The following is a 13632-nucleotide window of genomic DNA, read 5'->3' on the forward strand; positions in this document are numbered from 1 at the left end:
AATGCTAGCTGGTAATCCACATTCATATGTACAGGGGTTATCACCCTCAATAAAGCAGCACGCAAAACACGCATTGGGTGAGTGGTGAGGTGGACTTATGTACTTAGGACATGTGTGGGCAATGTGAAATATCTTTTTAAATGTATTTATCTTTTGATTTTCCACTGTGAATTTATTATTTTGTCTGTTATATGCCCAGTGCCCAGAACATATGAATGTGGATTACCAGCTAGCATTTATTTACTTATAAGGGTTTGTCTTACTATGTAATGTAATCTACCCCCTTCACCCTATGTTGGGGATATGTATTAGCTTCTAGCTCTTACTATATGTATTTTAGTGGAATTTTTTCATTTGCAATATATCTAAATAAAAGACATTTTTTGTAAATCTTGGTCTTGCATTTTCTCTATTTTTGGTGTTTGTTTAGGCATTGTGTATGCATTAAGACCTTATATGTTGTAGCCTGATATAGGTATTACGTTCACCTGTAAAGGTTACAGTGCATTTAAGGTTTATCCAGAAATTTCACCCGCAAGTCAAATATCTCTAACTTTTAATGAGTAGTGTACGCAGATGTGTTTGTAAATTGTACAACCTATTAAGAGCAGGCCCTATACAATAATCCATTGTAGCGAAAACACATTAATCAAACTGCATTTAGAAATGTTTAGCTAAGTTAAAAGGTATGTGTCTGTCATCAAGCTTAGTGACGCAAGATAAGTCATGTATCTACCATTAAGCCCATTATGAAGGTTTTAGATACAAAACAGTGTCCAACAGTGTGCTACTGTATATCCTTTAAAGAGAAACTTCATAGAGGATTAACCAACAAATTACATAATCAGTCATGGTATATGGTCATAGAGTGGGTTAATACAAGAAATACCTACTTATATCCAAATGTTGTTACTGAATTGTGATGAACCACAGAACCGGCCATACTTCTCCCCAAGGTTACCAGTAAACGTAAATCCATTCTGAGCTCTGCATACAGTATGTCAATAAAGTGTTTAGACTGGTATCATAACAGTGAACACATATATTCAAAAAGAAAATTCACAAATTCATTTTCATTACGCTACTCAAGCACCTTTCTGCATTAGAAAATTCTGAAACCAAGAAGTACTGGAAATCTTACTTTATTTTTTTTCCATAGAAATTGGTACAGTTTATAATTAAACACTAGCATATGTCCAAAAAAATCCTAAGACACAGCAAGAGATTTGACTAAAAAAATTGAAGTGTTCTAATAATACCATGTAACAGAAACTATTCAGTTGTGCATAAATTTATGTTACAAGTTAACATACTGTACACACAACACTCAGTATGTCAATTTGACAGATACAAACATCGGCAGTGTAAAGTAACACATATTGGAAGTGTGATTAGAAACAGAGCGGAACGTCCTTCCCTTCAGGATTTGTTTTATTTCATCAAAATGTATTTTAACAGATGCCACTCATCAAGGTCCTCAGTCCCTCACTCAAAAAACACATGCTCAACAGCTTCCTATTGCATACCCTAAGCTTTGCTTAGTTGAGGTCAAAGGGCATCAATGGACCCATCACACAGAGGCAAATCACTTCACAATTTTGGGAAAAGAGAAAAAAAAAAGTAATTGATTTACAAGCAATAAGAATAGTAATAAAGACAAGCAAGCATTTTCCCTGGAATGAATACAGACGTCAGTTAACCTAAATCCACATTCAGTGGCACAATAGAGCCATCTTTCCTTCATCATTAATTCACAGTAGCTGCTTTTTCTTGTCGAGGGCTGCAGCATCAAACGTGAGATGTATGTGCCCTGCTAAGAAGCCCCAAACTGAAATTTAAGTATTAAAAGGGATAAATGGAATTAAGAAGAACCATCAAAGCACAGCTTTTGATGGTCCCTTTAATGTCACTTGCAGGCACCTTTTATGTTTGTACCCACACAAGATCAACCTGAGAATTAGTTGAAACATTTCTACTATGACATCTTAAATGTAAAACATTCCCAACTGTAGCATCCAGCAAGGAAGAAGAATCGGCACACCAAGAGGGCAAAATCAATTAAAAAGGTGAAAAGTGCCTCAATGGAGGAAAGCAGGGGAAGAAATATATATACAGTAAAATTACTTTAAACCAGCATCGACAGGATCTGCCAGGACTTCTGGATTGTTCGATATCTATTGCATGTATGCGCAAATCACTTGTAAATGCGAGAACCTTCAGGAAGAAAAAGGTACATTAACACTAAACATGTTACTATACCTTTTGAAGGGAATCAATTACATTGAAATGCAGTCTATTCTGTAGGCATTATGATGTTGAGCAGGTAGAGCTGAGCAGACTGATTTATAGTTTTCTTTTAGAAAAATTTCAGGATTATTTGTAGTATATTCAAGTAAATCTCTGCTCACTCTGGGCTAAGAAGTCATGGGTGGTGACAGAGCTTTCTCTATATTCACACTTACACACAGACAGCTGTCAATCACAGAGTGTAACTGGCCTCTTGATGAATGTAGATTGGACTGCATTTTCAGAATAGGTTCACACTATGTAAAAATGATGGCAGTCTTTCAGAATTACGGCGGTCATTGCACAAATAAGGCTCAGTATTTTAAAATAACAGACATTATTTGCACAATGACAGCCATTATGAAAGACGGACGTATTTTTTACATAGTGTAAACCTAGCCCCAATGTGATAGGTTTCACACTTCTGCATCGCTATTATTGCCACAAGTCCTGGTCCATCTGCAGGTTTGATAATATGAGCTGAATTGATTCTTGATTGTTTTTTTGCTCAGTCTATTGCTTCTGGACATCATAATGCAGGTCTACAGAATTATCAAACTTAGATGCAGGATTAAAGAAACTTCACTACAGCTTTAAAAAGAACTGTCAATTTTTTAAACGTATAATCATAAAAGAAGCTGGAAACCCCAGTATCTGCAGATGATCATAAAGATGCACATGTGACACGTCCACTGCTGAGTAGTCAAGTTTACTTATTTGAGCTGTTGTTATGAGAACACATTTGACCACATTAACCAGCACTTGCTGAACAAAGTGCCTCTTGCTCTCTTATTTGTAATCTGGAGAAAATATTAGGAAATTGTATTTTATTATTTTATTATTATGTAGTTATTACCTAAATAGCTCCCACTGCCAGCAGAAAAGAAGCTAAGAACAGGGAAGAATTATGTAGATTTATGGTTGTCCAAAGCTTTAAACAGTCTGTACAATATTATACAACAAACTATAGCTATAAGGGCAACTATGGGGAGCTAACATTTCCTGCAAGCATCCTGCTCTAGGTTTGTCTCTCTAGTGCAAGCAATAGGAATGATTTGTTTGATGAATGTCAGCACATGATCCAACTGCTTACAGAGGGCGTCTACCCAAAACCTTAAAGTGTTCCTGACACTTCATATATATATATATAAAAAAAACAACATGTTGCACAGACAGGTCAAAAGTTTTGATCGGTTTGAGTTTGTGTGTTGAGACCCCAATCAATCATTATACAAAGCAGAAAGTAGTGTGCGGCTGTGAGCTTCATTCCCTGACTTTTGTGTTTAAATGTACAGGATGGGCTTCATGGTAAGTCTATGGAGCCAGTCTCCTGTAGGGAGACAGAGACTGCAGCACGTCTAATACTAAAGAGCACAGCGGCACACTTCTCCTGGCTCTACTCATCAGCTGGGGTCTAGAAACCCAGACACTAAGTAATGGCCATATACAATCCTAGCCCAATGTTAACCAGACAACCGATACAATCATTTACCGATTTATTATATTTAGTTTTTTTGCCTGTAATTTAATGTAATGGGAGACCTGTAAATAATTCATAGCAAACAAAATGACCTGTCAATGACATCTGTTTATAATACTATGTTAATGTGCAAAGCAGAGATAATGTACTATGTAACTTCAAATAAAGTTTGTTCAGTAAGAGATTAACACAACATAGAGTGACCTAGAGAAGTTATCACCAAAGTGCACTAGACGTCACATGGGGAACAGATTCTGCAGTTCATGCACGCTCTATACAGCATATGGAAAACATGTTACATCTTGGTTGTGTGCTGGGTCTTTGCAAAGAATTATGAAATTCTAATGCACCAAGTCACTGAGTGCACTGCATTATTTCAAGAGTTAGAATTCTATACAGTTAATGGTGGGCAAAGTGATAACAACACTCGCCATAGTAAGTGATCACAGTGGGCAGATTCAAGAAATCCTGATTGCAAAATTTTTCCCAATGCAATTGCTAAAGTAGCACAATGTTAACAGTGTGCAGAGGGAAAAATCCTACCAAGTAACTATTCTACCATGAATGGAGAGCTCTGACCGATGTCCCAATGAAAATATCAGTGTTGTAACTATGTCCAAAGCACCTTTAGGGCATAGGTCACAGTTCTGTACAAGGACCGAACATCAACTTAATTATACTGGGCATAGTTTGTAGTAAAAATTAATTATGAGTTTTTTTGGTATTGGTTGCTTATACCACAATACACAATGCAAGCCAGGTATGTTAGAACATATTCCAATAATTTCCGGTATCGGACTTTTTCTCCTATTCAGGATTATATACATGGCACATCCCCCCATAAAGTTATTTAGACCAGATTCCATATTTACTGAACACTTTGATTGTACTAAAGAACACAAAAAAAAATTAAAAAAAAAAAAAAAACAGAAAAAGCAGAACGAAAGAAAGAATGGAAATTGTCACAAAGATACAAACAAAAATATCGATGGGTTGCCTATGTTGAGAGGTATGATACATATATGCCCCTCACCAGGAGAGGGAGATGTAGTTTCAGCTTTAGTTCAGTTTCTTTTGTTCATTATGGTATTCCTCCACATCTTCAGGGGTGAAATCAGTACAGAAACCATTAGGGGCAGTGGCAGAAGAGCTGTCTACACATGTTTCAGAGTCCAACATATTTGGATAAAGAAACATTTCAGCAAAATGTGGGTTCAAAGCAGCAAACCTGTCAAATTCCACTGTAAAGAAAAAGGGAGAAATACTGTTAATAATTTATTACAAGACAATATAATAATTTGCTAGGGTTCATTTACACAGAAAGATTATCTGACAGTTTATCTGCAAAAAAATTGAAGCCAAAGCCAGAAACCGACTATAAACAGAGATCAGGTCATAAAGGAAAGCCTGAGATTTGGCCTCTTTTCAAATCCGTTCCTGGCTTTGGCTCCAAATCTTTGGCAGATAATCTGTCAGATAATCTTTCTAACCCTAAATTGGCCAAATCAGCCGATTATCGCTCAGTGTAATAGTTAACAATCAGCTGATGAAACGAGTATAGGCTGATTGTTGCTTTAAGCCCAAACCTAAAATCATCGGCCGCCAGCCATGCATTGCTCTGTGCAATAGCAATGCACAGCCGGCGGCTGACGATTCTGGAAACAGTATACATTACCTATCCACGCTCCAGGGCTCCTCCTGCGGTCTGCTTCTTCAAGGGTCCCACGTGCTACAGCTTGAGGGTGGTCTGTCTAAGCAGACAGTGGCCGCGGCAGTCCCGGCCACTAATCGGCTGAGCGGTCTCTCAGCTCAGACAGGCCGCGCTGAAGTTGCCGTGCGTGGGACCCAGAAAGAAGCAGACTGCAGGAGGAGCCCTGGAGCGTGGATAGGTACTGTATACTGTTTAAGCAAGGGCTGCAAGCATATCGGTAACAATGTCCATGCAGCCCTTCTAAACGATTATCCAGTCATGTAATAGGCCCAGTAAACGAGTGCTGATCTACCAGATCAGATTTGGTTTACAGTATTCATCGGGCCCCCATCGGCCGTGTAATAGGACCCTAAGTCACCCCTCCTCCCTTCTTCTATCGGTAAAAAGGCAGCTAAATAGTAGGACATTTTTAATAGAGACCATTTAAAAAGTTGCTTCAATTTACATTCAAGAAATAAACTAACAAAAAGTTGTCCACAACCTTTGTTAGGTTAGCTGCATCATATCTGGGCTGTGATTACTATGATGCATCAGGTTTAACTTTAGCCCTGTATAAAACCCACAGATAACACCTAAATTAAAAAAAATAATAATAATTGTAGCTTACCGTATGTGATTTTACCCATCTCCTCTTCATCTATTGCTCTAAAAAGATCTGTTACATTAAGTTCTGACACTCCCAGTGCAGTCTTCAAAATCACTGCCAGCTCCTCTTCTACTATAGTTTTCTCATTTTCTGACTGGTACATCTACAAAAGGGAAAGGTAATAATTCAGCTATATTTTTAACACCAAATAACATACATAATTCAACACAAAACATAACACCTCCATATATTTTTCTTACATATTAAATAGATATTATGTTTTGGGGGGGGGGGGGGGGGGGGGGGGGACGACACATGTCACTCCTCCACAACAGTTGTCAACATTACAGTCAGGTTAATTGACAGTAAAGAGAGGGACTGGTGAAGGGATCAATGGTATTTTGATTACTGATCCAATGCAGCAGCAGTTTAATTTTTGTGCAATTTTCCTTTTGGCCCACAAAAGTGTCTAGCTGGTCTGTATATACCACTGCAAGGGCTTTTCTGAACATCCTGGAGTCTGCAGCTGCCATACACAACCATTCCTGCCTTCCTGACTAGTGTATAAACAAGGTTCAATGCAAGCCCAGTTACAGGCAATAAAGAAAAAATATTGTATTGTAAAATGTTCCCCAAAGGTCTTTTATGTGTACTAATAACAAAAAAAAAAGTTTGCTTATAAACAGGGGAAAACGGCTTGGTGTTAAAAAAAGGGACCTACATAAAAGTGAAGCCCCTTTTTAATATAAACTGTTCAACCTCACATGAATGAGATGTTAGTCTATATGAAATGTAAAATATATTATTACATAATTTGTGTGGTACCACTTTTTTTTAAAACTTCCACTGCAGATTTTTGAGCCTAAACCAGAAGGAATTCCATCAGGAAACAAGCATATATTTCCTTCTTTCAGATTTCTCATTCCATTTGAACCCACTTTTGGCTTTGAAATAATAATAATAATAATAATAATAATAACCACAAAAAAGAAATTGAACTAAAACAGGAGCCTGTGAAAGTGACAACTATACCTCATGAAATGTAATATGGCTCCTTGCCACAAACTATCATGGTCCCAAACTTTTAAAAATGTTCAAAGGTGGAGGTGGAGGTGTTCGGGCCAGCAGGCCGAAGATGACGTTTGGCACAAGATGGTGGACGGGCACGACACGGATCAGGTAATGTAGTGAACAGTAGTTTGCCAGCTTACCGCCTCCTCCCAGGCCTCGCTGCACGGACTCCCACTCAGACAGGTGCATCCAGCAGTAGCAACAAAAAAAAGGTCCAGCTCCCGGCCGGGTTGGGTTGAATTTGAGCTTTATTCCTCACCTGGACACCGTGCACACACTGCGGCAACCGCCCCCCCCCCCCAACAGATACGCCAACGCGTTTCAGCTGCTAACCGCAGCCTTAATCATGGCTAGAGACCCACTCGTGGGAACATGACTTATAGCTACAGGTATCCGGTACGTCAGAGGCGGAGCGCCGTTCCGCTATACACGTCATCCTGAGAGCACACCTGAGCTAATTAGTCCTGGCCACACTCGGGGGTCATTTGGCAGTGCAAAATTAATAACAACAAACGTGTAAAATTGCATTTGCAACTAAAATCCAAATACAAATCCATAACAATACATTGACACATATGAAACAAAAGCCACCTGATGTATAGTTTAGGTTGCCAGCGAAAACATTCAAGAAGTGACTGACTGGCGTAACAACAAATATGGTGGAGAGTACCTAGTACTACAGCAACAAGTAACTGAACTGGTGCTAGTAATGAAGCAACATTTCACGGCGCAAATTCATACCGTGCGGTACATAAGTATTGAGGCAGAACATCCAGAATGCCTCTCTATCTCTCAATATGATGACTCCCAAGACTAGGGGAGAAAAGGCAGCTGAAGCATTTACAGTTGACGAAGATTCTGAGCTGCAACTATTGGACTTTAAAGCCGCTTTGAAAAAACTGGAGAAAATGTTGTCCAATGAGACACGCATATGGTGGGATTACACCACTTTACAAAATTACGTTACCAAAGCCATGATACCCAGAGGCTTGCGACTTAAGAAAATTCCGACCGTTGTATTTTCAGAACAGTTTGTAAAAGAATGGAATGAACTTTTGACGAAGTGTTCTTTGGATCTCATGAGCTTAATAATAAAATACGAAAAAGACAAACATGAAGAAATAAAGAAAGAAGTGGCTCAAATAAAAGAATCCATAGAAGCATTTAACAAACTTGCAGACTATGACAAACTCCTGGCTGAAACTAACAAGAAAGTGGAGGATCTAGAAAACAGCATTGCAAAATGGAAAAAAACCAAATTCCAGAGGGATCTGTTTGATTACTGCCAGGACCAAGTTTATGAATGGGGGCGCTGGGACTCTATGTTCACTACCCCCAGGTCCATTCTTAAAAACAAAGACAAAAAAAGAAAACATAATAAACCCCGACGGCACCCCCAGCCAGACCACTTGGAAACGCATGAAGGATCTAAACGCAGCGTGCTGAACCTGTCTTCACATGTCCTCACGGAGACCCAGGAAGAAGTACTTGCGTTAGGCCTCAGCTTTGCACCAGTCCGCAACTTTGATCTTTTTTCTACAATAAAAGATGTTAACAAATTTGTCCGGGACCTTGTAGTCAAGAGACATTTATATCAGGATGATTCTGGTGACAGGAAAACGGATATACAGGCACCTACCAATGTGTACAGAGGCTTAGACTTTAAAGAACAACTTTCTCTGAAGATTTTGACATAATTGCAGACTCCATCTGATCTTGAATCAGAAAAAATATCAAGGACAGACAAGTGCCGAATTCCCAATCCTCTGTATTATCCGATACAGTCACGTACCCCCCAAATGGATCAATATCAGAACTGCGTCTTCCGTGAGTTAAAAATTCTGTCTGAACAGACCTCGATGACCTATAAAAAAATCTAACTTAACGCACAAACAACAACAAGCTTTGAAAGAATTGATGAACTTAGACCAAGTTGTCATCAAGAAGTCCGACAAGGGGGGACTAGTTGTAGTAATGGACGCTCACATGTACGATTCACAGATGAACAAATTACTGTCAGACACCACTGTGTACCATAAACTTAGCGGCAACCCAACCAGCATTTTTAGCAAGGAGTTACAACACATACTGAGTGAGGGTCAGTCATTAGGGATATTGTCGGACAGGGAAGTGGAGTATCTACTTCCAAAAAATCCAGTAATCCCTGTCCTATATGGACTACCCAAGACACACAAGGGAGAAGTGCCTCCGCCGATGCGCCCTATTGTTTCGGGATGTCAATCATTGTGTGAACGCTTATGTGCATGGTTAGATGGTGTATTGCAGCCTCTTGTACAAACAGCCCCTGGGTACCTGAAAGATACCACAGATGTGTTACAATCGTTACAGAACACTCAGTGGGAACCCAATTACACGTGGGTGGGAATGGATGTAGTCTCACTATATACCTGCATACCACACCATATTGCCATGGAAGCCCTTGAGTTCCATTTACAAACTCACAGTGATTACGACCAGGATTTCTTTCATCAAAATGACTACATGGTTCCTTATGACACATAATTTTTTTTCTGTGCCAAAACAGTTTTTATTTACAGATTAGCGGGGTATCAATGGGTGCTAAATACTCACCTGCCCTAGAAAACCTCACCATGTCTTTTTGGGAACATCAGTACATTTACTCCATGTCCAACCCCTTTCTCCGCTCCATACAATGGTACGGGAGGTACATCGATGACCTCCTCATTGTATGGAGCGGAGAGATGGATGAATTGGACAAATTCATTCAGTATGCCAATTCCAATTCATATAACTTGCGATTTACTGCCAATTTGAATCCGACAACTATGGTGTTCTTGAATCTAGAGTTAGAGTGATGTAGTATCATGCAAAGCTACAACATTAGGGGACACGCTCTCTCCCTCTGTACCTAACATTAGAACCGACTAGACAAACTACATGGTTAGACGTCAAAGGTTTCCACAGATGCGGTCACCATCCTTGCAAAACATGCATCCATGTATTACCATGCAAAGAATTCAAAGATACTACTGGCAACAAAACATTCAAAATTAAGTCCTTCATGAATTGTAACAGTTACAATATAGTCTATGTCATCTCATGCACACACTGCCACATCCTATATGTGGGGAGTACCACACGTAAGCTTAAAACACGGGCGTGTGAACATCTATATGATGTTGAACATGCAGGTAGTAGGACACCATCAGGTGCATCACGTCACTTTATTGAGGCACATCAGGGCTCAACAAGGACTTTCCGTATCTTTGCCATAGAGAAAATTCATGCCTCATCCAGAGGGGGGATATACAATCAGTATTGAGAGATAGAGAGGCATTCTGGATGTTCTGCCTCAATACTTATGTACCGCATAGTATGAATTTGCGCCGTGAAATGTTGCTTCATTACTAGCACCAGTTCAGTTACTTGTTGCTGTAGTACTAGGTACTCTCCACCATATTTGTTGTTACGCCAGTCAGTCACTTCTTGAATGTTTTCGCTGGCAACCTAAACTATACATCAGGTGGCTATTGTTTCATATGTGTCAATGTATTGTTATGGATTTGTATATATTTAGTTGCAAATGCAATTTTACACGTTTGTTGTTATTAATTTTGCACTGCCAAATGACCCCTGAGTGTGGCCAGGACTAATTAGCTCAGGTGTGCTCTCAGGATGACGTGTATAGCGGGACGGCGCTCCGCCTCTGACGTACCGGATACCTGTAGCTATAAGTCATGTTCCCACGAGTGGGTCTCTAGCCATGATTAAGGCTGCAGTTAGCAGCTGAAACGCGTTGGAGTATCTGTTGGGGGGGTTTGCCGCAGTGTGTGCACGGTGTCCAGGTGAGGAATAAAGCTCAAATTCAACCCAACCCGGCTGGGAGCTGGACTCATCCTTTTTTTGTTGCTACGGATCAGGTAATGTATAATGCACTACACTTCCGGGTACACGGGTGGGGGTGGTGGGACACGGGGAAGGGGGCCGTTCACAGACATAACATACATTACAAAGTTGTATAACTTTGTAATGTGTGTTATTCTGTGAATAATTTTTTACCGCCGCACTACCCCTTTAATGCACTAATGACAAAGCTACTTGCCTCGAAAGCCAACTCAATGGTTTCCAATGTCTTGGAAGGTCTGCATACAACAGACAAAGCTATCACATACTCCCGCAGGTCAATGACCCCCTCTTCATTCTGAAATAGTAACAAGATAAACAACAATTATGAATTTCTATGTTTCTTTGAATTAAGTGCAGCAGATCCAGTAAATGTACATTTAATAAGAAATGTAGATAGGTATTCAGATATTCATCAGGCAAAGGCTAATCATTTATTAACAAGAGAGATTTGTGACTCACATAATAATGGAGCACCTGGGAAGTACAATGTACAATAACTAGAGGTTTTCTTCACTGTCTCCATCTTCCACATATCAACATGCACAAAAAAAACCTGCTGATTGCATGCATGTTTGGTTTTTTTTTACCTGCATTCCTTTATGTCATTATTCACATAGTACATTGTGATTATTTTGAAAATACAAAACCTTAACACATTACATTCACTCAAAAAGCACCCAGAGTATGTCATCTAGGCACTCATTCGCTTAAGGCTATCCCAAAGAGTGGCTCCAGGCAGAGATTTTTACGTGGAGGGAGTGCTGTAACACATTCTTGTGACATTTTGAGGGATCACACCCTTTCTCAAATATATATGTATTAAAGTTTTAAATGATTGCCCGAAATGTAGAACGTGAATAATGACAAAGGATTGCAGATAAAAAAAAATAATAATGAAATCTAATTGTTTACCAAGGTAGCAACTATATCTACTCTAGTAAATTGGGCCATCAGTTCTCTACCAATCTGGAATACTTTTTAACTTCCTAAATACAATAACCTGTTCTATGTGAACGTGCATGGTCACCAAAAGGTGGAGCATAACCCAACGCAACAAATCAGGGTGCTGCTTTTGTTAAACGCCTCAGCAAAACAAGAGGTAGGTTGTTTGGAATTGGATTAGTTGATTGTGGGTGCCTCCTCAGTTTTGCCTTGGACTAGTTTAGAGAAATGTCCTAAAGTTTCTGTGAAACCTCCTTCTTAGTGAACCTATCATCTACATTGCTGCTACTTGTCACCTTCACCTGTTTTCTTTCATGTATTTTTATCGCTTGTACACTTCAAAACTAATACTTTCAGATCAACAAATGGTAAAGGCTCAATATACCCAATTTCTGCAGCAATAAGTAATCTGAATTCCATTATGTGTATGACCCTAAAGCGAATGTACCAGCTCTATGTCGCTTTTCTGTTTTTACCATGAATAGACACTGAAATGCCTGGGCCGCAGTCCTTCTTTTGAACCGCTGCCCGATTCCCTTGAACGGCGCTAGTCTATTATCGGGCATCGGCCCATCCCCAGTGGGAGGAAACCCCCTCCCCTCTGTAACGCACCCCATTAGAATTAATGGAGCCGCGGTCTATTCATGGTAGAAACAGAAAATTGATGTGCCGCTGACACATTCACTTTGGCCAAATGTAAAAAAACAGGGACAGCAGGGGGGTAGTGGAAACGTATTAATGAAGTTATCCTTACCCGCCTGATGCCCCTGCAGGATACACTGTCATCCTCCGGACTCCTGAATCTCCTATCCACTCAGTTAGTGACTGCAGAGGTATCCCACCTCAGTCAGTGAACGGCTGAGAGGCATTTCTGAATGGGGTTTTGCAGTCACAGGACTGAGGAATACAGGAGATCGGTGGGTTACTGTGGGGACCTCCACCTACCCTCCCTGGTTTTTCACATTTGGCCAGAGTTCTCCTTTAATGCTGATTAGTCTGGCTTTGCACAACAGTATAATAAGTATGATATAATGGAGAGTGTAAACAAACCTCATCAAATAAGGCAAATAGGTCCTCTAATTTCTCTGTTACTGGAACAGATAAGTACTGTGCAAATTCCTTTAAGCTTATCTTTTCCCCATTTCTTTTTTTAGCACTTTCAGAGAACTGTTTTAATTCCTTTTCAAGCTTCTCTGGTTTTAGGCTGAAAAACAAGTAATTACAATTAGTAAAACAGCTAACCTCTTTATATACTTTACTTGACCTCTATTTTACAATGCATGTTTTAAGCAATTGTTTGTACCTATATACAATAATGGCCCAGATTTGTCAATGTGTGTATAAAAGGTGCAAACTGCCCATAGCAACTAAATACAGCTCGGCTCTAGTAAAATAAAAGCTGGGCTGTGATAGCCTGGTGTGGGTAGTTTACATCAGATTCTATTTTATTCACTTTCATAGATCTGGCTCTATGAAGCGTTTTCTGTCTGTGCCCCATTTCTAATGATTACAGATAGCGTTGAGTGAGTAGTTAAATACTTATGCTACGTTTACACGGAACGATAATTCGCCCGTTCCTACGATTAACGATGTCGGAGTAACGTGTTTTTTTTTTTCATAATGATCAGCGTTTAGATGGTACGATATATCGTCGCTTAAAGCCTATCT

At 39.6% G+C, this 13632-nt stretch overlaps 1 protein-coding gene across 1 annotated transcript in view; it reads right to left on the minus strand.

The window, feature by feature from the left end:
- Positions 1 to 1160: 1160 nt before the first annotated feature.
- Positions 1161 to 13632, minus strand: part of LPCAT1 (lysophosphatidylcholine acyltransferase 1) — a 101560-nt gene continuing 89088 nt past the window's right edge. The window contains exons 11-14 of the mRNA XM_069958145.1: positions 13015 to 13168; positions 11219 to 11317; positions 6085 to 6226; positions 1161 to 5007 (exon numbers count right to left, since the gene is read on the minus strand). Of these exons, the coding sequence (XP_069814246.1) occupies positions 4826 to 5007; positions 6085 to 6226; positions 11219 to 11317; positions 13015 to 13168 (577 nt within the window). The 3' untranslated portion in view covers positions 1161 to 4825. The remainder of the gene's footprint in view (positions 5008 to 6084; positions 6227 to 11218; positions 11318 to 13014; positions 13169 to 13632) is intronic.

Source organism: Dendropsophus ebraccatus, chromosome 2, assembly GCF_027789765.1.
Source record: "Dendropsophus ebraccatus isolate aDenEbr1 chromosome 2, aDenEbr1.pat, whole genome shotgun sequence".
Classification (NCBI taxonomy): Eukaryota; Metazoa; Chordata; class Amphibia; order Anura; family Hylidae; genus Dendropsophus; species Dendropsophus ebraccatus.